This window comes from Eptesicus fuscus, chromosome 18 (assembly GCF_027574615.1).
Source record: "Eptesicus fuscus isolate TK198812 chromosome 18, DD_ASM_mEF_20220401, whole genome shotgun sequence".
NCBI classification, from domain to species: domain Eukaryota; kingdom Metazoa; phylum Chordata; class Mammalia; order Chiroptera; family Vespertilionidae; genus Eptesicus; species Eptesicus fuscus.
Window position 1 is genome coordinate 53,176,063 of NC_072490.1, and position 25,070 is coordinate 53,201,132.

The 25,070-nt window shown below is 42.4% G+C and overlaps 1 protein-coding gene across 5 annotated transcripts in view; it reads left to right on the top strand.

The window, feature by feature from the left end:
* The window catches only part of SLC25A26 (solute carrier family 25 member 26), a 151,648-nt gene that overhangs the window by 95,494 nt on the left and 31,084 nt on the right, over window positions 1-25,070 (top strand). For all 5 annotated transcript variants that reach the window (XM_054708186.1, XM_054708188.1, XM_054708189.1 and 2 more), the window contains one exon: window positions 4,913-4,957. In XM_054708186.1, the coding sequence (XP_054564161.1) occupies window positions 4,913-4,957 (45 nt within the window). The remainder of the gene's footprint in view (window positions 1-4,912; window positions 4,958-25,070) is intronic.

A 25,070-nucleotide genomic window follows, 5' to 3' on the forward strand; every position in this document is an offset into this window, starting at 1 on the left:
AGGTTGTTTGTGATAGAGCTAAACTAGGTTGACTCCATGAAGTTCTTTTTGTTACTTTTATAATGTTTCTTTTGTTCTGTACCCGCCGTTCTGCAACTCTTCCTGCTACCCTTCCCTGTAAATCGCGAGAATGTAACAGTTGCACAAATCTGCCAATAGGAATGCAGAGAAGTGGACTCAGTCCAAATTAGGCAAACTGCACAGTACCCCTGCGTAACCAGACCCCTGATCCTGCCCCCTGACCAATCCATGGAGGCCACGAACGTTCCCCCTGCCCATTGCTTTGGATCCCCTATAAAGCCTTTGTTCTCTCAAGCCTCTCTCCCGCCCTCGTCCCCCCCCCCCCCCCGCCCCGCCTCCACTCCGCCTTTGTCACCCGTCCCGCCTTCTCCACCAGCCCGCCTGCTTTTCCCTTCGCCCCCGGCCCTGACTTCGCTCCTCCCTTCTCCTCCCTCCCTCCCCCATCCCCCGGCTTGCTTGCTTCTTCGAAGCTTTACTCCCTTCTGCAGCTCTTGGCTTCTTTCGACGCTGTCTTGATATGCAAATTAGCCGCCATCTTTGTTGGGGTAATTTGCATACTCGTCCTGATTGGTTGGTAGGTGTGGCTTGGCTGGTGGGCGTGGCTTAGGTGTAGCAAAGGTGCGGTCCATTTGCATATTTGTCTATTATTAGATTAGATAAGTGGATTATAGTGTTACATTTTGAAATGATGTATATTAAAAGTTATTGTTTTCTTGGTATGTCATATGTTAGCAGACCAGATTTGAACGGTTCTCATTTAAAAAAAATTTAATAACAAGTCACGTTGGGATAAAAGATTTTTAATTCTTCCACTTCATTTGTCCTTGGTTGCCACTGGGTTGAAGGGGAAATCCTCAGCCAAGCACAGAAATTTGGACACTGTCCTCCAACAAAAAGGAAACTCCCTGTGGGACCTCTTAAAATTTGGAATGGGCCAGTCCATGGGCCCACCCCAGTATCCATGCTGTTCCTCCACCCCCTTCTGATTTGAGGTCTTAGCAGTTAATGTGAACTTTGGGGGTTATTTCTGAAAGTGTGGTAGCTTTCACAGCTTTTAAAATGTCCTCTCTTGTTCCTCAGGCTTCCTTGATCACTCATAGTGTGTTCGTTGCAGCTTCCAATTAAGTCCTGTTTATTTGTTTATTATCTTTTCAGTCCTCACCCAAGGGCATGTTCATTGATTTGAGAGAGAGAGGAAGGGGAGGGTGGCAGCGAGAGGGAGAGAAACTGACCATCCACCTCCCACATGCTCCTTGACCGGAAATCAAACCCACAACCCTTTGGTGTATGGGATGGTGCTCCAACAAACTGAGCCACCTGGCCAGGGCAAACCTTTTTTTTTTAAGTGTATTGGTGTTTTAACTTGACCTTTCCAGTGACAAACAGAATTTTAGGGCTAAATGATACCTTAGAAGTCTTATCTTCATATCCCCCTGGTTATATTATCAACCACATCATTATTTGTTAAAAAACTTATAAGGTGACAGCATTTATTTTAAGATCACAGCTTTATAAGGATTTAATGGCTTCACGGATGATTCTAGTCCAATACTTGGTGATAGGTAAAGTGTGCGCATAATGCAAGTCTGTACATTCCTTATTTCTTCAGCAGCACCCAGCACTTACTTTTCTGTTTACCACACACAGATCTCATTTTATCCGCCCATGCGCTTTTGCATAGAATTGTTGCTCTGTTTATTACTAGTGGAATCCAGGATCAATTTTAGCAGGTTTTTCCCTTCTATATCTGCCTCTTCGATGGAGCCGGATTTACCGCTGCTCACCTATTAGTGCCCTGGGTCTTGACAACCATATTCAAACAAAACACCTTAAATGGAGGCATTAAAAGGGTCACAACAGTGAGCCATTTTGTAACTTTTGGTGCAATAAAATGGTTATGTTGTATTTGGAATGTAAGATCTCTGAGTGCAGCTATGCATTTTCTTCATCTATAACACACTCTAGAATAACAGCTTACTTCTGTTTGGGGTTTTAAATTTTATGTTTTGAAGAAACATCACTGTTAGGTAACTCCACATCAGACCTGGGGAGCTCGCTGGCTTTCTGACAGGCCGTGCGTGCGGGGACCGTGGAAGCTGGACAAGTGTTTGTTTTCGCTGCAGCCAAGTTTGCTGGCGTCCTTCCCCAGGTGGGAGCACGCTTCACTGCTGTTTCTTCACATGCTAAACCACAAGATGCATTCAGTGAGATTCTGGCTTGAAGAATATTTGAAAAATTTTCACTCATCGGGAGTTTATCCTATAAGGGATTTAATGGCTTCAAGGATGATTCTAGTCCAATACTTGGTGATAGGTAATTGTTTAAATAAGTTACCTGAAATTATTTCACTACCAGAAACCAGAAATAAATGTAATTATTTAAACATATAGGACATTTAATTACTTTAGGCTGTCAATTAATCTTGTTTTAGAGAATAAAGTTGGGGTGTATTATCTGCCCACTTTTACAAATACATGCCCAAAGAAATAGTTGGGCTGTTTCAAATGTGTGATTTTTAAATAACTTCTTTAAAATAAAGGAACAGTTTAACGAATAGTGTTGAACAGAGGAAAATGGGCAAAATGTTCATCTTCAGAATTCAAAATCTAATACGGGGTGAGGCAAATGTAGGTTTAAAGTTGGTTATATGGAAAATATACAATGATTAATAATAATACAAGATTAAACTGCATTTTGTGTACTCACAACTGTAAACCTATGTTTGCTCTACCCTCTATTATGTATTAAGTACCAACTTAATGGGTTATTTTTATCAAGGGAAGAATGTTAGCATGACCAGTAACGATAAGTTATAAGACCTTTTTCATCTTATAAATGTGAACTATTTACATTCTTGTTAAAATGTGATACATTTACATGTGGGAGGAAAGAGTACAAAAAAGAACATTAAAATCATCTGTAATCCCTCTGCCTGCTGTCCTCTTGGTATTTTATTACATATTGTGTACTTAAAAAAATTAGGATTTTGATAATTAATTTAATTGGGAGTACTTTAGTTTCAGAATGGACAGTGTCAGATGCTTTCATGACAAAACTAAACTAAATTGGACTCCTATTTGTAGCACTTCTCTGTATGGGGTGGGGTGAAGATGACAAACTTCTCTGAGATTCTAGTTTATCAGCTTAAACTAATCTATTGACATTGATTTTTTTTTTTCTCACTGCCATTTTCTGTCTGAATGGAAGACAGATTTTTCTTTCTGTGGCCACTGTCAAGCCCAAGGCCATCATTTGTTCCAGCAGAATAAGAGAGCTTATGTCAGACTCTTAATTTCTGAATAAGTATTTTAGAAGTGACTTAATGCCCTTAATTCATGGGCCGTTAATTCCTTCAAAACTGTGGTCTCACACACTCACATACACACACATACTCACACACATACACTCATATTGTTAATGTTCAAAGTCCACATTTACTCTTCACTTGCCGGCGAGCTGAATACAGAATAATGACACGGGCCCTGGTCTGCTTGAGCATCCCTGGCACAGGCCCATGGGTCTGCGAGTGGATCTGAAGAGGTTGGTGGGTGGGTCACTGGAATTCTGGTACTTTTATTTTAGGATATATGGAGGTGGGTTCTATTTTTAGAATTTTGGAACGTTTAATTTAAAGCAAATAGATTATACTGAGGGTGAATGTACTCTGTACAGATAAATGCACTTAGATGTTTTTAGGTAGAGTAGTAGACAGGGCTCTGGAGTCAGATTGTCTGGCTTCTTCATTCTAGCCTGGATTTAGGCGAGTTACACAGCTTCTCTGGACTTCCGTTTCCTCATCTATAAGACGAGGTTGGTAATTATACCTGTCTTACAGGGTTGTGAGGATTCAGTGAAATAAAACCTATGAAGTGCTTATTAGCACAGTGCCTGACACATGAAAAGTGCCTGGTAATTCTTGTTACACAACCAATTGTCAGTACCTGTTAGGTACGTGTGGTGGTTATGCCCACCGCTCATGCGTCATTCTGCAGATCACTCTTCTCCTGCTGCTCTTGTGTGCACATCGGGCATCCAGGAGCCCTCCACTCCTCCAACATCGATAGGCTGCTCCTTCCTTGAGGGGTGCAGCCTCCCAGTCCACGCTCCGCTCCTCTGGTCCCTTGCCTCAGCTTACTCCTCCAGTGGCTCTGTCTCCTCTTCCCTCTTCCCTCCCCTCCACCTGCCTTGCCCTCTCTGCCTTTCCTCACTCATCTCCCTCTGGTCTCCCTCTCCTTTCCTTCTCTCTCCCCTCCTCTCTCCACCCTCTGTCCTCCCCCACTCTTCTCTCTCTCCAACTTCTCTCCTCTTTCCTCCTCTTCCTTTTCCCTTTCTCCTCTCTCTGCCCCTCTCCCCTTTCTTCTCCCCTTCCCCTTCTTTTCTTCCACATTTTTTGGACTTTCCCTCTCTGCTGCCTCCCCACGCCCAGCTCTTTCTCCCCCTCTAGCTCTCTTCCCACTGCCCCCCATCCCTTCCTCTCTTTTAATTCTAACACTTGGTCTGCTAAGGAGCAGACAGCTCTAGCTCTTAAGCAGAAGTGTGCCAAGTCTTTAAAGCCTTTATTACTTGTGATGAGAAATATTCATTTTGCCATTTTAGTAGCCAGGGCTTCTTCATATTGTGCTTCCCTTCCTCTTGCAAAGGGCACCACAGCATCATCTGACTCACATGGGCTCAGAAAGTTAGTGGAACGCTAAAGGCAGTTACAGTTAACTTGTTTTCTAAACCTATATATTGTATGTAGTAATATATGCATTTGTTTAATGTTAGCTTTATTATATACATAGTTAAGATGAAATAATGTTCTCAGTAATAATTATGGGGTTGTATAGTCATGCTAGGCAAAGTCTAAGCTTCCTGCCTAATTTATTTGATTCTTTTTTTCTCTTTTCAGATTCCCTTCTCATTGGTCCAGTTTCCCTTGTGGGAATCCTTAAAAGTAAGTTTTCCAATCTTCATATAAAATTGCTTTCTAATTATCATAAATACCCAATTGTTTCAGTTTGTAATAGTAGAATACAATATTGACTAGTAATTTAAAAACTCAAAAAAAAAATTTTAAATATATTTTTATTGATTTCAGAGAGGAAGGGAGAGGGAGAGAGAAATGGAAACATCAATCATGAGAGAGAATTATTGATTGGCTGCCTTGTGCACACCCCCCACTGGGGATCAAGCCCACAACCTGGGCATGTGCCCTGACTGGAATTGATCCCAGGACCCTTTAGTCTGCAGGCCAACACTCTATCCACTGAGCCAAACTGGCTAGGGCTCAACATTTTTAAGAGTTGAAAATAGCCAAAACCGGTTTGGCTCAGTGGATAGAGCGTCGGCCTGCGGACTGAAAGGTCCCAGGTTCGATTCCGGTCAAGGGCATGTACCTTTGTTGCGGGCACGTCCCCAGTGGGGGGTGTGCAGGAGGCAGCTGATCGATGTTTCTCTCTCATCAATGTTTCTAACTCTCTGTCCCTCTCTCTTCCTCTCTGTGAAAAATCAATAAAATATATTTTTTAAGAAAAAGAGTTGAAAATATTTTTTACATGTGGTTTACATGCCAATTCAGTCTTTTAAACTTGTTCAGTGTCTGTGGTACTGAGAGATCATCATAACGGCGTAACTGAATCCTCAGGTGTTAAGGGAAACTGTGCTTTACTTTCTTTTGTATGTCTTCTCTACCCATAGACTTTTATTTCACTTCCCTGTGTGTGTGTGTATAGAAGTTAAGGAATGACGATGAGGGAAAACAAAGGGAAAGAAGCAAGGCCCTGACTGTTAGGCCAGCCCCCTCACCCCCACATCTGAGGGTGGGCAGCAGGGGGCGTGCCGCTCTGACCATCACCTTCCCTCTGCTGTCACCCAATAGGCCTAAGAACCCCCTGAGAAGGAGCAGTCTGCTGAGTTGTGAGTTAGCCTCAGGGAAGGTCACTCATTTGTTTAAAAACAGAAATTTTTAAAAACCTGTTTTCAAATATGCAGAGACGTGTTTTTCATCTTCTGATGCGGTGATTTTAAAAATTGTGGGTCATGCTATGAACTGTGTGGGTGTCTGCCAGCCTTTTGAAGACTGTGATAAGAGGGACGTTATTAACAGAGAACGCCCAATGGGGTAAGGGTGAGTCCTGCTTTGTAAGACTTCGGTGTGGTGCATGCATGCACACACATCTCTGTCCTGGCTGCACGATACCATGTATTTCTCACTGTGGATAATGATGAAAAGACTTTAAAAGCCCTTGTTCAAGTGAAAATGGTTGATAAATGACCAAGCTGTAAAGTGGCAAAGTGTCTAGGCAGGCCTTTGGTAACACAGAAAGTAAAGGCATTATTCTATGGCTGAGGGAGCCAGTCACCATGGCGTGCTCCTGCCGCTTCCCCTGAAGAACAGCAGACTTATCTGGACTTTAAAAATATTCTGTGGAGTTCAGAATGTGAGGACAATAAAATGAGACAAAGCATTAATCATGAGAAATAAACCCTGGAATATTATGTATTTAGAAGTAGTTCTGATTTTAAGGAGTAGTACAGGCGGGGTTTCCGGGCACGATGTAGCAGCGCTCCCAGGAGAAGGCCGCATTCCGTGAGCATACAGCTCCCCTTTTTGCGTGTGACAAAGGAACAATGGAGCCAGCAGCTGTCCAGAAACAAGACTCGCTTCATTAGTGTCTCAATAACTGGCATTCACCCCTCGCTGCACTCTAACTTCCTATTCCCTGTCTCTGCATAGGAATGCTTTGATGCCCAAAGAGGGGAAGCATGGGATTTATTTCTTTTCAGTATTAAGGACATTTGTAGTATTCTTGTTAGTTAAGAAATATCTAGAATTTTTCAGAGTAATCATAGATAACAATGTTGAGCTTTAACAGTTTTCTTTGAGCAAATGTTAAGATGCTGTAGTTGTTTTTTAAGTTGAGTTTATTGAAGAATAATTTTCAGATAGCAAGATTCAACCTTTATAAATGTACATTTTTTTCAATATGTTTTTATTGATTTTTTATTTATTTTTTTTGAGAGAGAGAGGAAGGGAGAGTAATAGAGAGATGAAAACATCGATGAGAGAGAAACATTGATGGGCTGCCTCCTGCACGTCCCTTACTGGGGATCAAGCTCTCAACCTGGGCATGTGCCCTGACGAATTGGGAATTGAACTGTAACCTCCTGGATCATGGGTCGGCACTCAACCACTGAGCCACATTTTTCTGAGTTTTGATAAATGTTTATTACTGCCACCATAACCAAAATATGTATAGAATATTTGTAGTTTTCCCTTTTCCAGAGTACCATATAAAGAGAACTACACACTACTTTGCATTTTGTGCCTGGCTTCTTCCATGTAATGAAGCTGTTGAAATTCATTCATGTTTTGCCTGGACCAGCAGTCTGTTCCTAAGTAGTGCTCTGTGGTGTGGATGTAGTAGTTTGTTTATCTGTTCACTAGTTTATGCACACTTGAGTTTTCCTGTTTTTGATGATTATGAATAAAGCTGCAATAAATATTTGCATGTAGGTATCTGTATGGACATATGTTTTCGTTTCTCTTGGGTAAGTGCCAAGAGTAGGGATGTTGGGTCATAGGGAAAGTGTAAGTTTTGTTTTGTAGGAAACTGTGAACTGTTTGGCAGTGGCTGTGCCATTCTGCAACAATGCATGAGCATTCCAGTTGCTCTGCGCCCATGCCACCGCTTCTTATTAGAGTCTTTAAAACGTTTAGCCATCCTAGTAGTTGTGTACCGGTATCTCATTGTGGTTTAATTTGCAGTTCTTTCATAGCTAAAGAATGTTGAGCATCTTTTCATATAGTAATTTTTTTTACAAAACATCCAAATGTGAAATCATAGTGCTTTTTAGAAGTAGACAACTTTTGGCACTTGTTTTATTTTTGTTTATGATTTTAGCCATTTCAGTTTGCCTTTGCAGCCATGGAGAGGTTGTATTATATGAAGGGTTTCTCTGTTATGTTTATGTGAAATAGCGCCCAGACACGTTGTTCTGGGCCAGGACTTGAGCGGCTGCATGCACGGTGTGCGATAAGGAGTAGCGTCGGGAGGTGGAAGGCCACCTTCAGCTTAGACTACTCGGCATGGAATCCAAGGCCCCATCTTTCCTCTCCAGTCCTTTCTGCTGCTCTCCCAGACGGCCTCCAGTCATACTGAATGCTTGGTCTCAGGCCCCAACTTAAAATCTGAGTCTCATCTGTACCTTTCTCCACGTATCACTCACCAAGTTAGGTCGACTCAGACTTTTTGGAACCTGTGGCCTCCTTTTTATCAGATTCTTATTACCTTGTGCCTGGACTAAGTTAGCAGTTGCTCTGCCTTCTCATCCATTCTACACATTGAATTTGGGTCACTTTCTTGAACATCTTTGAAGTTCTCTGAAATGTGTAACTTTCTAGAACTCTAAGCCGTGAAGATGCTGCCTTCAAGGATGTCCACACTTCTCCCTGCCTCCCCCCACCCCCCAACTCCCTCCCCTGTGCATTGTTCTGCAGTCATTTTCCTGGGCCTCACTGCCACCTCCTTTCTGAATCGCTTCCGCGGGCCCAAACATCATGCATCTTTAAAGCCTCTGCAGTTCTTTTTCCTGCCGCTTGAAGTCCTTGAATCCAGGATCTGAAGACTTACCCTTACTAACCAGCATTGGTCTGTACTGCTGATTGGTATTTAACCAGGCACTAAATTTGTTTAAAACATCTTAGAATGAAGTCTTAGCGTATTCGAACAGGGCTTCCACTCCTTCCATTTACAGATGAGCGACACACGCCGTCCATACCCACGTGCTGCCTGCTCTGAGCCAGACGCTGTTCCATCCACGGCACAGCGATGCCCTGGGAGCTTCTTGTCTGCCAGGGGCTCGCACCCACAGACACGCCATCGCCAGGCTCCTCATTTCTCAGACATTTTTATAGCACGTATACTTTCAGAAATATTGCAGGTGACAGAATGCTAGATGCCATAAAGAGGAGGGGCCGTCAGGAGATAATCGTATCCAGAACTTCCGAGAAGATAATGTCTGCTTCGATTTATGTTGAGTTTGTACCTTTCTGGGAGCCCAACAAGCAGATAAAGACCCATACGTCGCTTCTTATTTGATCTCGTCCCGGGACTTTGGACGCCACCTCCTGCGGGGGACTAGTGTGGACCCCTCCTCGGAGTTACAGCCCGCCTTGACCAGCTTCCTAGCAGCCATCCTCCCCCAGATGCCTAGGCAACCAGAGCTCCTGGCGCTGGTTCTCCTCCGCACCCTGCTCCTCCCAGTGCCCCTGTCAGTGAACGGCACAGACAGCTGTGCGTGCCCACGTAGAAACCGAGCAGTGCTGCTCAGTTCTCCTCTCCCTCACCACCCAGCCCTCAGGACGTCCCCCGCTCGGATCCACGCGTCTATACATCGCCTCTCGGATGGCCGCCTGATTCCGTTCCTGCTTCCCTGAAACATCTCTTCACAGCAGCCGCAGTGATCTTTAAAGGAAATAAGCCAGGTCTGCCACTCTCTGCTAAAACCCTTCAGTGCCATCTCTGTGAAAGACGAGTAAAATCGAATTTAAACTATGACTGACAGGGTCCTCTGTCCTCTGGCCCCTCCTGCCTCACTGACTGTCCCAGGCCACGCACCTGCCACACTCTAGCCATGTGTGTCCACTTACTGCACTACGCCCTGTGGGCCTCTCCTCTCTCTTCTTTTCGAGCACGCCAGACTGGTACTTACCCCAGGGCCTTTGCACTTGTTGTGCCCTCTGCCAGAAATACACTTTATTCATTCCTGCTGCATTTCATCACGGAGTGCCTTCTATGGGCCAGGCGTGTTCTAGGGTCCAGAGATACAGTGATGAAGAGGACTTACAAAACTCCCTCCCCTCAATGAGCTTTCATTCCAGCTCTTTCCCCAGATTTTCTCATGTCCTGCTCTTTGTTGTTACCCAGACCTTAGATCAGATCACCTCAGAAGGCATTTTTTGTCCACCCCTCTTCAGAGTAGGACCTTCCCTCCTCAATAATCACAATGCCTAGCATTTTAATAAAAGCTTAGTTATGCATGTATCATCACCTGAATACTTACTTTAAGAAATCAGCCGTGTCTTGAGTAGATGTTACTAGTATATGCCAGGCACTGGGCGAAGCACTGTACAGCTAACCCGTGAACAGCATGGGGTCAGAGGCCCCGGCCCCGGAGAGTTGAATATCTGCATATAACTTAAGTTGACCCTTCGTGTACATCGATTGCAAATACTGTTTTTGATCTATGGTTGGTTGAATCCATGAATAGGAAATCCAGGGGTACAGAGGGTCAACTGTATATTATAACAATCCACGTAGCCCGGCTGGTGTGGCTCAGTGGTTGAACATTGACCTGTGAACCAGGAGGTCACGGTTCGATTCCCAGTCAGGGCACATGCCTGGATTGCGGGCTTTGTCCTCAGTAGGGGGCTTGCAGGAGGCAGTTGATCAATGATTTTCTCTCATCATTGATGTTTCTACCTCTCTCTCCCTCTCCCTTCCTCTCTGAAATCAATAAAAATATATTTCTTTTAACAAAAATCCCCGTATCAGTGGTCCTGCACAGTCCAAACCCATGTTGTTCAAGGATCAATTGTACATTCATTAGCACCTCATTCACATCACACACAACCCAGGGAGCGCAGCCTTGCTGTTATCCCCACTAAACAAGGAAACCGGGTCCAGAGAGCTTGTCTTTCATCCAGTAGCCGAAGTCCTCGGTTTCCTGTCCAGCACCCTTTTACTAGGCATACGTCGTCAGTGATAACCGTAGTCATGAAAACAGCTAGAATATCTAACGTTTCTCAGCGTTGCCGTGTGCCATACTGTGATAAGCACTTTCCATGGGTCAGCTCCTATTCATCCTCACGGCAGCTCTGTGAGGCAGGTGCTATTGGGTCTTCATGTTGTAGCTGAAACGGAGGAAGAATCTGAGTGCCTTGCCCAAGGCTGAAGGATATTAAATATTAAGGGGTACAGCCAAGATTTGAACCCAGGCAGTCTGACTCCAGAGTTGATGTTCTTAATCATTTACTCCTAATTCTGCACACAGGGTATAATGTCTTTTTTTTTAATATATTTTTTTGATTTTTTAGAGAGAGGAAGGGAGAGGGATAGAGAGCTAGAAACATCAATGAGAGAGAAACATCGATCAGCTGCCTCTTGCACGCCTCCTACTGGGGATGTGCCCACAACCAAGGTACATGCCCTTGACCGGAATCGAACCTGGGACCTTTCAGTCCGCAGGCCGATGCTCTATCCACTGAGCCAAACCGGTTAGGGCACGCATGATGTCTTTAATAATGTTTTTGCTGTTTCATGTGCCGAAATTTTGCTAAAAAGTTGAGCTCATATTATATCACGTTAGCTTATTTAAGGTGTTTCTGCAAATTGTGTTGATTTCTTAACTTGATGATTTAAAGCTTAAAAACCGTGCCACAATTTCTCAGATGGGCTCTCCCAAACCGCCTGGTCCTGCGGCACGTGGGCAGGGACTGGAGTGTTCGCTGCGCGAGCCGGCTCTCCTGACCTGCCACGGGCAGCGGAGAGTTTATGGCCTGAGTGGAGCCAGACCACATTCTTCCACGTGTTTTGTTTAATTCCTCAGGGGTCTTTGCTTATTGGAGGAAGGAGCTTTGTCTTCTGAATGTTTATATTTATGATTACATTCCTTACGTCTTTCTTCTACACAGCAGGGTTTATAACTACTTACTCATTGTTTGAAGGTTACATTCTTTTTCAAGTTCAATGCAAAGTTGGGTAAGTGTAGACACTGTTTTATTTCTAATTAGTTTCTTTTAGAAGTATATTTAAAACTATAATATAGAGGTTTACTCTTACTGAGCTTTACATAAACAATAAGCATATTTTGAATGGATATAAAATTTCTTGTAGAATGTCATTTTTTTCTATTGTCTAGGCTAGGTATTCAAAATCAGTGGACAGTACAGTGGAAAGGGTTGATAAGGATGCTGATAGGTCTAAATAGTTTTTCTTCTAGCCACGAGGTGTTACAAGTTTGCAAAGCAGAGACTAGTAGAAATGCAGGCTTCAAGCTCAGATGCAACTTTGAAGCAAAATGAAAATAAAACCAGTTTGGTCATGTAAGCCTAATACTGTGCTGATGATTTCCTAAGATAAAAATCATAGTTTTGTAACAGAAACCAGGGACTGGTGGGTTATCATTTCAATTATAGTACAGTGCATAAAATAATTAGATTTTTCATTTACATTTTACAAATATTTTTAAAGGCCAATACCTTATAAAAGCTATGTTTTCAAGTTGAAGAGTAAATAGCTTGTTTATTGTTGATTCCTATTTTATTAATTGTTAAAATGTCACTCACCATCCCATCCACAACAAAATTCTCCCAACCTTTACTAATATGAACAAGATAATATAGTGCCAGCTTAGAAGTTGCTGGGTGCTCAGCCTCCGGAGACACACACACATCAGGAGGCTGAGAGAATCTGGTGTCTGCACGGACAAGTTCGGTCAGGGCACAGGTCCCTGTAAAGGTGTATGGAAGATTGAGAAGGAAATGAGCAAAAATGTGTGTGTGATTTCCACCTCACTAAGCTGTGCCCTAAATGAAATATAACTTGTTGAAAACAATTGAAAATAGGAGAAAAGTATTTATTATGTGTCCAGATCGCCAGTGAGAGTCTCAGATGCCGCTTAAGGTTTTAGCAAAATCACATAATGAAGCCAGCATCTTTTAACAATTCAAAAACTGCAAGAACATTTGACTTCTTAATTTGCATTCTGGAAAATATGGGACACTTCATGCAAAAGGAAAAGGAATTAGAGTCCCACAGTGTCCTTTCATTCAATTTATAAAAGTAATAGGTAAAATTTTCCTGTTTCCAAGGCTGTTGAAAGAGAGAGATCCATATAAGAAATGTGAGAACTGGAAGGATATGAAATTCCTCCTTTTAGGTCAGACTCAATCAGTAAGCAAAATGTTGAGAGTATGCTTGCATTTGATAGTTTTGCTGATTAAAAAAGGAAAAGACAGGTGGTGAAAACGAAGGGGGAGCATCATGAGAGCCAAGGCCTGAGGGGACGCATGGAGAGCGGGTGGCTTCTGCTGCTTCCTCTCCAGCTCCGCATTCACACCTGTGAGCCCGCCAGGGCACCTGCGTGGAGCCTCGGGGTGCAGCCAGCCAGGACGCCCATCCTTTCCTTGCAGGTTCTGTTACTTTCAGCTGAAGGATGCCGCCGCTTGGAGGGCAGTGGGTTAGGGTCCCTGTCACAAAGCACTGAAAAGCACGTTTTTGTTTTTGTCTTCTTTCTTTTAAGCATTTCTTTCCCACTTATGCAAGTTTGTGTCTAAATGAGATAAATGTGATCAATCAGAGGATTCCCGAGATGAGTCATACTGACTTTTTGGTGAAACAAAGTGTGACAGAAGAGGGAGCTGGGCACCTAAGTTTAATTCGATTATGAAGCTTAAGTGTATATTGAAAGGCACCTTGAAAGCCTATATTGATTCCCAGTTCCTTTGTTGATTTAAAATCCTGCTGGTATTTTATTTCAAGGGACTCATTTTTTTATTCATATTATGTAACCTCCTTTGAAAAATGGGGAAGAGGATTTAGCTTTATTTTTACTTGTCCTTTAGACTTGCTTCCTGGTTATTCATGAGCATTTTGGTGTTTGTTTAACATGTTTTGTTTAAGTATGCGGCGTGACAGCGTTGGTGCGGCTCTGGCTCACTGTCTTGGCAGACAGCACCGTGATCGCAGCCCTCACTCGCTGCAGCCCAGCCGAATGCAACCTGGCATCTCGGCACAGCTCACCAGGGCCCTGCTGTCCCCTGAGCGGAGTCCTGGAGGGAGCCCATTTGCCACTCTGTGGAGCCAAGAGCGAACGCTGGGATCATGACGTTTGGCCAGGCCTGTCTTCCCTCCTTGTTCACACGGGGTGAAATTATCAGCACCCGTGCATTGCAGGGTTCAGGTGGGCACCGAGGCTGGGCTGCCCTCTTCGTGTAGGAGACGCTGCAAGGCCTGGGGGAGGAGGGTCTGTCCTGGAGTCAGGAGGAGAGAGCTTGTGAAGGTCAGCGAGAACAAGGGGCTCACTGTTTACGTTTCAGTGCCGTTGAGGATAGAGGCTTGTCAGTGTTTCTAGATAAATGGGGGTTGTCAGTGTAAGTCCCTCAGTTCTTTCATTTTAACCATTTTTTATTAAAACTCTTAAGAAGATTGTTTCGTACTTAAACTTAGCAAGCTAGGTATGCCTTTGCAGGCAGAAGTATTAAATGTAATCACACCTTTTTGTTGTTGATTCACAACCAACATCATGAATATCAATTACGATAATCTATTTCATTGTAACTGTTACTCTGTGAAATATTTATATTGTTAACATGAATGGGACCTTTTGTCCCTAACCCAAACTAGTAAGACATCAAACCATAGATCCAGGAAACTCAGAGAACCCCTAATCAGAATAAATACCCCTCCTGTAAAACCTGGCCACACGTCCCCCCAAATACTGCTTTCTAACTATAAAACCTAAATATTACTGAGCAGACTCAGCATTTGAGCTCATCTTGCTTTTTCTCAAGAATAATAAATGAAATTTCCTTTAATTACCAGCAGTCATTCATTAAGACTTTCTTATAAATTCTCATTATCGTTTCTACCTTACTTACTTAGAAGGCAAGTATTAAACCAACATGCAGTTTAACAACAACAAAAAAAGAGGTACAAATCAACCCACACAAGTGCTGTTATGTAACTTGCAGTTGAAATGAAATTTTCTATATTTATATCTCAGAATAGTTTCGATCCAGTTGCCATTATAACCAAAATAAGCCTGTGTATTTTAAATGATCTGTAGTTATCAGTTAAGTATATCCGATTTTAATTACGGAAATGATTTCAATAGTAGAATCGATTTTAGCCTTTCAGCACTTGATTATATTGCTAGAGCCACTGTATGGCACAAATGACAGTTTAATTGTGGTTCCCAATTATATTTTATATTCTTTTCAGCTTAAAACTTTGCTTCAGAAATCTCTTTTTAAAATATATTAGTATATGAGCACTTCACAGAGAGAGCGTCCACTGAATTGAAGATAAAGCTTAGGCAGATGTTGCTTTGCCTTTCAAAGTCTGTGCAGCAGCCACAGGACAGGGCCCCGGTGTGTGGGGTGTGTGCGCATGGCATTGCCTGCTGTCTGCAGCGTGCTATGAGTTTCTGTGGTAGGCGACAGCAGGGAGACCTCCACAGGACATTCTCTTCTGTTGTCTTAACTAAAGTATCATCTGATGTCATGCATTTGGAATTGAGTAGATGATTCTGTACCTGCACCTCTCCTTGTCCCATGAAAAGCATTGGTAAGCTTCATCGTCTTGAAGACGGGAATACATAACTACTTCTGAATACAGCAGGTGAAGAAGTCCTAAATTTAAGTTTTCCTGCAAACATGTATTTCCGCCCAAACAAGTTATTTGCAGATAAGATAATAATCCACATTTGAGTGGGTCTTTTAAAATGAAGACGGAGCCTTTTCTTTATGCTGTACTTTAATAGAAAACACCCAACCCAGCCTTGGGCTCCTGGCTGTTTCATGGCATTGTGCCTGGGGTATGCTCTCCGTCCTCTGAGTGAATGCTGGGCTAACAGCTGTTACCTGGGAGTCAGGGCAGCCTAATTGCATCCTGCCGTTCTCCCTCTGATAGGCCTGAGCAGTGAGTGCAGAAATTAGAATGCCCTGGTTGTTTTTGTGGTGAGACCACGGAGTCGTCAGGAGTTGGTCTCACAGTATCCTCATGGATAATAGGAATATCCTTAATTGAAAAAAACAGGCTGGTGTTTCAAAATCCCATACCTTAAAGGCTTAAAACAGTGGTGTGGTGAAATTCACCTGAGGTCTGTAGCTTAGAACAGTACCCACTTTAATCTCCTATTTTGATAACTGTACAGTACTGTCTATAATAACAAAAGCATAATATGCTAATTAGTCTGGACAGCCGAACGACCTTCCGGACGAAGCCAGGGCTGTGAGGGCTGAGCTTCTTGCACGAATTGCGTGCATCGGGCCTCTAGTGGTTATATAAGATGTCAACATTAGGGGCAGCTGTGTGAAAGGTCCATGGGACTGTAGTATTTTTGCACAAGTTTAAACTTATTTTGAAATGAAATTTTCTGTATTTATGAGCTCTTAGGAATATTTTCCAGTCAACCTATGCTAAGGAAACTTAAGAAAAACCGTAGGAATTAAGCTATGAACCAGACACCAGGCAGCACTGGACAGGTGAGCACGGAGCGGGGTCTCAGGGATGGGGCTTGCAGCTCAGCCAGCGTCATCCTTGACTGTTGTCACTTAGTAGTTGACATTCCCAGGCAAGAGAGAAAAAATCAAATAAACAAAAAACAACCCAGAAGCAAAATTAAGAACCAACTGCCGGCCTCATTACTGCACTTGACATTTCTCATTAACATGAGATATAAGCACACGCTCATGGGCTCACCCAAAACTTTATTTTTTAGTTGAAAAGAGAAAGGGAACAGGGCATTGAATTGGGATAAATAAGCAAATATGGCCACCTGTTTTTTTTATTCTTACTTTTTTTGGTGCTAACTTCCATCATATGATTCTTCACAGATGGACACACTCTCCATGCCTCACCTCCAAGTCCCCTGGTCATTTATCTGCCTCTACACGGATGGTCACTAGACCTCTTTGGCAATGGAAATACTTAGGTTGAGAAATTATGGCAATTTAAAAATCTCTGGTGTTCAGATAGGCCTTTAAAAATCCTCCAATACAAACCCACCTTATTTAAACAACTTTTATTGACATCAAAATATTCTGTTTACTAACCTGCATTATAATGGAGCTGCACTGCGGGGGAGCTGGGTATGGTCGCGAGGAATCTTAGAATGTGGCATGTATACCATTCTGTCTACAAGGCCCATGGCTTTGGGGGGAACCGAACACCAGCTCCAGCTCCCCTACTTACTCTCTGTGACCTCAGGCAGCTTCTTAACACCTCTTAGCACCTGCCCACACCTGTGTTTGTGGGTAATGGTACACACTTTCAACAATTAAATGAGAAATGTAAATTCTTTAGCATAGTGCCTGGCATGTGCTCGTTACTCGGCAAGTGGTAACTAATATTGTCAATAGTAATCACTAATACCGTTGCCTACACTATATTTTTTATTCCATTTTCCAATCTAGTCTTAAATTATTTGAAGTCATAAACAATATTTACAGTTCCAGTGAGTAACCTTTCTTGTCTTCCAAGCCATTTTTTGTTGATCACAATCCTCTGGACCCTCCACATATGTGGGCAAATGTGTGACTTCAAAATACAGAATTCGTATATAGTACTTTTTATCTTGTTGTTATTGGTGGTGGTGTTCAGTGAATTTAAAGTTGTTCCCAAATGAATAATTTGTACATAACATTCATCTTTTTAGCTTGGTCTCAATGTATTTTCCAGAGTTTCTGTACTTGAGTTTGTGAATTACAAGAGAAAAACAGCAACACAAGTAAACTCATACTATTTAAAGCAAGTTGTTTTGGGCATTTACATAATTGGTTCACCCACTCGAATATTTTAGTAATATTCATGTGAAAATTATGGTCTGTGTGTGTAAGTAAAGTGTCTCATAAATGCTATTTTATTTGCAATCAAGACAACTATAACTTACAGATTCAAGTCTAAATGTTTTTATAAGCTATCTCATTCAGACCCCAGTTCTGCTATTCACTATGGTTTAACTTCTCTAAGCCTCAACTTTCCTGTCTGTAAAATAAGGATAAAATGGCACAGACCTCAGAAGATTGTGGTTAGGAATGCATGAGTCAATGTATATAAAGTGTTTAGTTCTATGTAAGTTCTTATTGTGGTTACTGTTATAGTCGTTATTTTTATCAAGTTCTGTGTTTGCCACTGAAGTTTCTCACTTGATTCTAAACCATATTGTTGTAGAGAGTTTTTTGGGTTTTGTTTTTAAGATATTTATTAGTAACCTTTTCAAATATAAAATGATTTTTTTTAATGTTCTTAGACTAAGTTATTCTGGCAGGTGATAGTGGAAAATTAAGCTTACCTATAGAGATTCTGTTTTTGAACTTTGTCTTCGGCCATCTGAGTCTGTTTCAATGAAGTACTTTTCCCCCCTGGCAACCAATTTGTTTTTCTCCTCGATTATAGTAGGCACCTCTGTGAAGCCTTCTCCGTCATCTCCCTTCTCTCTGCTGTAACCCTCCTCTGCTCCCTCTGTGCCCCATCAGATAGTAGATGTAGGGACTGTGGTTTTTCCCTGGACTCTATAGTGTCTGACACCTAGTAGGTACTCAGTAAGTATTGAGTTTGTGAATTACATAGTATCTTGGATTGTTTCCTCTTGTATGACATGTAATTCACATCTTATTTTTCAGTCTTTATCATTGCTTATAAACTCAGCATTAGTAGTGGTAGGTTAAGTCTGTTTGGAGGAAAGTTCTGCTCTTTGGAACCCTGAAAGATACCACTAGGTGAACTGAAGATGACTGTTAGTCATCATCAAAGATCCAGTTTGTGTTTTGTATTTCTTTTCTGAAAAGCTTGCAAAGTAAGTAATGTTGTTATAACTGGCATTAATTTTCCCGGTAAAGTGTATATTCTGCCACCTTAAACGTAGACGGAGGCTGCTCCATGTCTCGTTTCTCGTGCTGTCTCCAATGCTTATAGACCTCTGGAGAAAATGTTTGCTATGGAAGCACCAATATACGCATTTACTAAAGAAATACCAAGTATTACACTTAATGGCAAGACTATCTTTAGAAAGCTGTTTTTAATTTAAAAAATATCTATTTTATAGCTGCACTCTTCGTTCAGTCAATTTAATAAATACGCTTTTCAAGCAACCATTCTCATTAGTTAGGTGGAAGAAAATGCTCGAGGCTGACACCACACATTGTTGTATACCTGATTTGTTAGGTAGTATATAGCTAGGTGTCTAGTACTTCAGAAAAGTGGTTCCTGGTATTGGTGTAAAAACAGACACATAGGTCAGTGGAACAGAACGGACAGCCCATAAATAAACCCACACATATGTAGTCAGTTATTATGACAAAGGAGCTGAGACATTGCAATTGGGAAAGGACAGGCTTTTCTATAAATGGTGCTGAGATAACTGGACAGCCACATGCAGAAGACTGAAACTTGACCACTGTCTTACACAATACACAAAAAGGAACTAAAATGGATTAAAAGACTTGAAGTAAGATCGAAAACCATAAAACTCCCAGAAGAAAATAGGCAGTCATCTCCTTGGCATTGGTCTTGGTAATGATATATTGACTCTCACACCAGAAGCAAAAGCAATAGTAAATAAGTGAGACTGCATCACACTAAGATTCTGCACAGCAAAGGGAACCAACAAAATGGAAAGACAGCGTCCTGAATGGGGAAAGTGTTTGCAAGTCATATATCTGATAAGGGACTAATATCCAAAATACATAACTCACACATCTCAATAGCAAAAAACCCCCAACAATCCAATTTAATATTGGGCAAAAGATCTTTAGAGACATTTTTCCAAAGACACACAGATGGCCAACATTTACATGAAAAGATGCTCAACATCATTAACCAGGGGAATGCAAATCAAACCCACAATGAGATGTCACCTCACACTGGTTAGAACAACTATTATAAACAACTAGTGGCCCTGCGCACGAATCTGTGTGCGAGTAGCTCGCTGCTGCTTGCCTCAGCTGGCCGCCTGGCCCACCGCCACTCGTAGCTCTCCACTGCAGGTAGCTCACTGCCCCACCTTCCTGTAGCTCTCCACCCCTGCCCCGCCCTCCTGTAGCTCTCCGCCCCTGCCCCACCCTCCTGTAGCTCTCCACCCCTGCCCCGCCCTCCTGTAGCTCTCCACCCCTGCCCCGCCCTCCTGTAGCTCTCCACCCCTGCCCCGCCCTCCTGTAGCTCTCCTCCCTTGCCCCGCCCTCCTGTAGCTCTCCACCCCTGCCCCGCCCTCCTGTAGCTCTCCACCCCTGCCCCACCCTCCTGTAGCTCTCCGCCCCTGCCCCGCCCTCCTGTAGCTCTCCGCCCCTGCCCCGCCCTCCTGTAGCTCTCCGCCCCTGCCCCGCCCTCCTGTAGCTCTCCGCCCCTGCCCCACCCTCCTGTAGCTCTCTGCCACAGGTAACTCGATGCCCCGCCCTCCTGTAGCTCTCCGCCCCTGCCCCGCCCTCCTGTAGCTCTCTGCCACAGGTAACTCGATGTCCCGCCCTCCTGTAGCTCTTTGCCACTATAGCTCCATGCCCCGCCCTCCTGCTGATTGGTTTTTATGTGACGGCATCCTGACTAATTTGCATATCACCCTATTATAAGTATAGATACAAGAAATATAAAAAGACAAGAAATAACTTGTGCTGGCAAGTATATGGAGAAAAGGGTGCCCTTGTGCACTGTTGGTGAGAGTATAAATTGGTGTAGCCACTGTGGAAAATGGTCTGGAAGTTCAAAAATTCAAAATAGAACTACCATGCGATCCAGCAATTCCCTTTCTGGGTATTTATACAAAAGAAAAACAAATAAACGAAAAAACCTAACTCAAAAGGATATCTGCACCTGTGTTCATTGCAGCTTTATTTACAATATCTAAGATATGGAAACAACCTAAGTGTCCATCTGTGGATGAATGGATAAAGAAGTTGTGGTGTGTGTGTATGATGATTGAATATTATTCAGCCATTAAATAGAATGAAATCTTGGCTTTTGTGATAACATGGATGGACCTTGAGGGCATTATGCTAAGTGAAGTAAGTCAGACAAATACTGTATGATCTCTCTTATATGTGTAAATCTTAAAAACAAAACAAAACTGAAGCTCATAAATACAGAGAAGAGATTGGTGGTTGCCAGAGGCATGGGATGGGGGATGGGAGTAATTGGTGAAAGGGGTCCAAGAGTAAAAAGAAAATAAATAAAATAGAACCAGTAAATTACACGCAAAAAAAAAGTTGTTCAAGTTGACAAAATAAACATGTCCATTTCTGTAGCAACCCTCTCAACTTTACAGGTATATTTTCAGTAGGGAATTATTGAGAGTAGGAAATTAGTACCAACTTTGCTTTTCTTCTTTCAGTTGTGGTATATTTGATCATTCATAAAAATATTATGCCATCATCAGTAGGTCATTACACTATTCTATCCATTATAATTAATATATTTAAGAGTCTTTTTATGATAATTGGCTTAATTATTGCAATTCATACCACCCAGTGCAGAAAGGTAAGAAAAAGAAATAAAAGGCAATAATCCAATTGGAAAGAAAAGCTATCTTTATTCATAGACAATATGATCATTGATACAGAAAATTTGATGGAATCTATAAAGAGCTATGAGAGCTGGTAATTTTAGCAGTGTTGCTGGATACAAGGTATTAGCAACAAACAGAAACTAAAATTAAAAAACTACTGCAGTCTCATCAAAACATGAAATACTTAAAAGATAAATCTGACAAAACCAACCCAAGACCTATATACTGAAAACTATAAAATCCTGTTGAGAGAAAATGATGGAGGCTTAAGTAAGTGGAGAAAACTACCATGTTTTTGGGTCAGAAAGTTTAATATTGTTAACACCTCCATATTCTCCAAAATGATTTACAGGTCCAGTGCAAGTCAGATGAAAATATCAGCAGGATGTTTTGTAGAAACTGATAAACCTGATTCTAAAATTCATACGAATGTACAAAGAACCTAGAATAGTCAGAGCAACTTTGAAAAAGAATGGAGTTGGAGAACTAACACAACTGATCTTAAGATTTATTATAGAGCTGTAGTAGTCAAGAAAGTATCACATTGGTATCAAGATGGATATGTGGATTACAGCAAAATAGAGTGTCCAGAAATAGACCCAAACAATTGATTTTTTTATAAAAGTGAGAAGGCAGTTCATTGGAGAAAGGAGTCTTTTCCATTTACTGGAACAAGTAAATACCCATATGTAAAACAAAAGAACTTCAGTCCATATGTTGCAGCATACAGAAAAAATAACTCAAAATAGGTGATAGATCTAAATGTAAAACCTAAAGACAGAACATTTCTAGAAAAAAACCGGTGAAAAAATCTTTGTGGCCTGAGTTAGGCAAAGATTCTTGGATATGTTACCAAAAGCAAAATATGTAAAAGGATAATTTGGTCTTCACCAAAATTAAATAATTTTGTTTTTTGATAGATGTTGTTAAGAGAATGAAAAGGCCAGCCACAAATAGGAAGCAATATTTGCAAGTGATTTTTATCTAGAATATATAAAAACTCTCAAAACTCAATAATTAAGAAAACAGAGAACCCAATAAAAATGTGCAAAACATTTGAATAGAGATTTAAGAAAATACATGGATAGAAAAAAGTATATGGAAGAAAACCTCAACATCCTTAGTCAGTAGGTAAATACAAATTAAAAGCTCAATGAAATACTACTACACACCAATTAGAATGATAAAAATTAAAAAATACTGACAATGCCAAGTGTTTGTAAGGATGTGGAGTAACTGGATCTGGTTAGAATGTAAACCGGTACAACCGCTTTGAAAAACAGTTTGGTAGTTTCTCAAGTTAAACATATGCATACCATGTGATCCAGCTATTTCCCACTTACCTTTTCCACAGGGAAATGAAGGAATGTGTCCATATAAAGACATGTGTCTAAATGTTCATAGCAGCTTTATTTGTAATAGCAAAAAACTGGAAAAATCTAAATGCCCATCAACAGATGAATACATAAACAAATGATACATCTACACCATGGAACATTACTAACTAAAAGGGAATGAACTATTGATATCCACAATAATGTAGACAATTCATACAACAATTCTGAAGGAAAGAATCCAGTTTTTCAAAAATGAATGTATGAATCATTCATATAAAATTCTAGATAAAGCAAACTAATCAAGAGTGACAGATCTGATTGTTTAGGGGCTGGCAAGGAATGACAGGGTCACAGAAAACTCTGGGGTGATGAATAGGTTCACTTTCTTGATTGTGGCAATGACTTCACATGTATGGATTTGTCAGAACTTGTCAGGTGGCACACTTTAAATATGTGTAGTTTATTGGACATCACTTATATCTCAGTAAAACTAAAAAGGAAGAGTGAGAACAGTCTCTGCTGTTAGAAAGACCAGGTGAAAGATAGATAATATCAGGACCCAACTCTTAGGGTCATTGTGAGGAGTGTGGGATTTTAAAAAAATTATCTTTATTATTGAAAGTATTACAGATCTGTCCTTTTTTTCTCCCCCTTTGACTCCTTCCACCCGGCTCCCTCCCCCTCCCATGGCCTTCACCACATTATTGTCTTTGTCAATGAGTTATGCATATAATATCTTTAGATAATCTCTTCCCACCCTCCACCACCCCCGCCCACACCTTTCTTCTGAGAATCATCAGTCTGTTGTATGCTTCCAAGTCTCCAGATCTATTTTGTTTGTCAGTTAATTTTGTTCATTAGATTCCACATATAAATGAGAACATGTAATATTTGTCTTTCTCTGACTGGTTTATTTCACTTAGCATAATACTCTCCAGACCTTCAATGTTGTCTCAAAGGATAAGAGATCCTTCTTTTTTACATCTGCGTAACATTCTTTTTTATCCACTCATCGACTGATGGGCACTAGGGCTGTTTCCAGATCTTAACTATCCTATCTAATAAAAGAGTAATATGAAAAAGACCGTAACTCCGCTACACCCACAAGCCATGCCCACAAGCCAATCAGGAGCGAATATGCAAATAAACCCAACCAAGATGGCTGAGGCCACAGAGAGCAAGAGGGAGGCTTGGGTTTTCCCGGCAATGGAGGAAGCCAAGCTTTCCGCCTGCCCTTGCTGGCCCAGGCCTCCACTCAATGCTACAAAGTTTCAATGGTAGGAGATAAATAAATCCCAACAAAAATGGTGGCAGCCACAGAGCTAGAGAGAGCAGGAGGCTTGAGTTGCCCCTGGAGATGGAGGAAGCCAAGGTTTCCGCCTGCCCTGGCCCGCCCAGGCCTCCACTCCAGGCTACAAAGTTTCAATTATAGAAGATAAATAAATCCCAACAAAAAATGGCTGCAGCCACAGAGCAAGCAGGAGGCTTGGCTCCACTCAAGGCTACAAAGTTTCAATTATAGAAGATAAATAAACCCCAGATACCAGGGCCTCTGCTTGGGTCGCCGGGGGGCGTGGCCGGCCTGCAAACCACTACAGGCTCCTCGCCCAGGCCACCCCATGCCCCAAGGGAACCCCCACCCTGATCTGGGACACCCTTCAGGGCAAACCAGCTGGCTCCCACACATGCACCAGACCTCTATCCTATCTAATCCTGTCTAATAAAAGAATAATATGCAAATTGACCATCACTCCAACACACAAGATGACTGCCCCCATGTGGTCAAAGATGACTGCCCCCATGTGGACACAAGATGGCCACTACAAGATGGCCAGCAGGGGAGGGCAGTTGGGAGGAACCAGGCCTGCAAGGGAGGGCAGTTGTGGGCGATCAGGCCAGCAGGGGAGGGTAGTTGGGAGGGACCAGATTTGTAAGGGAGGGAAGTTGGGGGCGATCAAGCCTGCAGGGGAGGGCAGTTAGGGGTGACCAGGCCGGCAGAGGAGGGAAGTTGGGGGCAACTGGGCCTGCAGGGAAGGGCAGTTGAGGGGGACCCAGGCCTGCAGGGGAGAGCAGTTGGGGGGGACCAGGCCTGCAGGAGAGGGCAGTTAGGGGTGACCAGGCCTGCAGGGAAGGGAAGTTAGGGGCAAACAGGCTGGCAGGGGAGCAGTTAGGCATCAATCAGGCTGGCAGGGGAGTGGTTAGGGTGTGATCAGGCTGGCAGGCAGAAGCGGTTAGGGGCAATCAGGAAGGCAGGCAGGCAAGCAGTTGGGAGCCAGCAGTGCTGGATTGTGAGAGGGATGTCCCAGTGGGATTGGGCCTAAACGGGCAATCGGACATACCTTGAGGGGTCCCAGATTGGAGAGGGTGCAGGCTGGGCTGAGGGATACCCCCCCGGCCCCCCATGCACGAATTTTGTGCACCTGGCCTCTAGTCTATGTATATAAAAGGCTA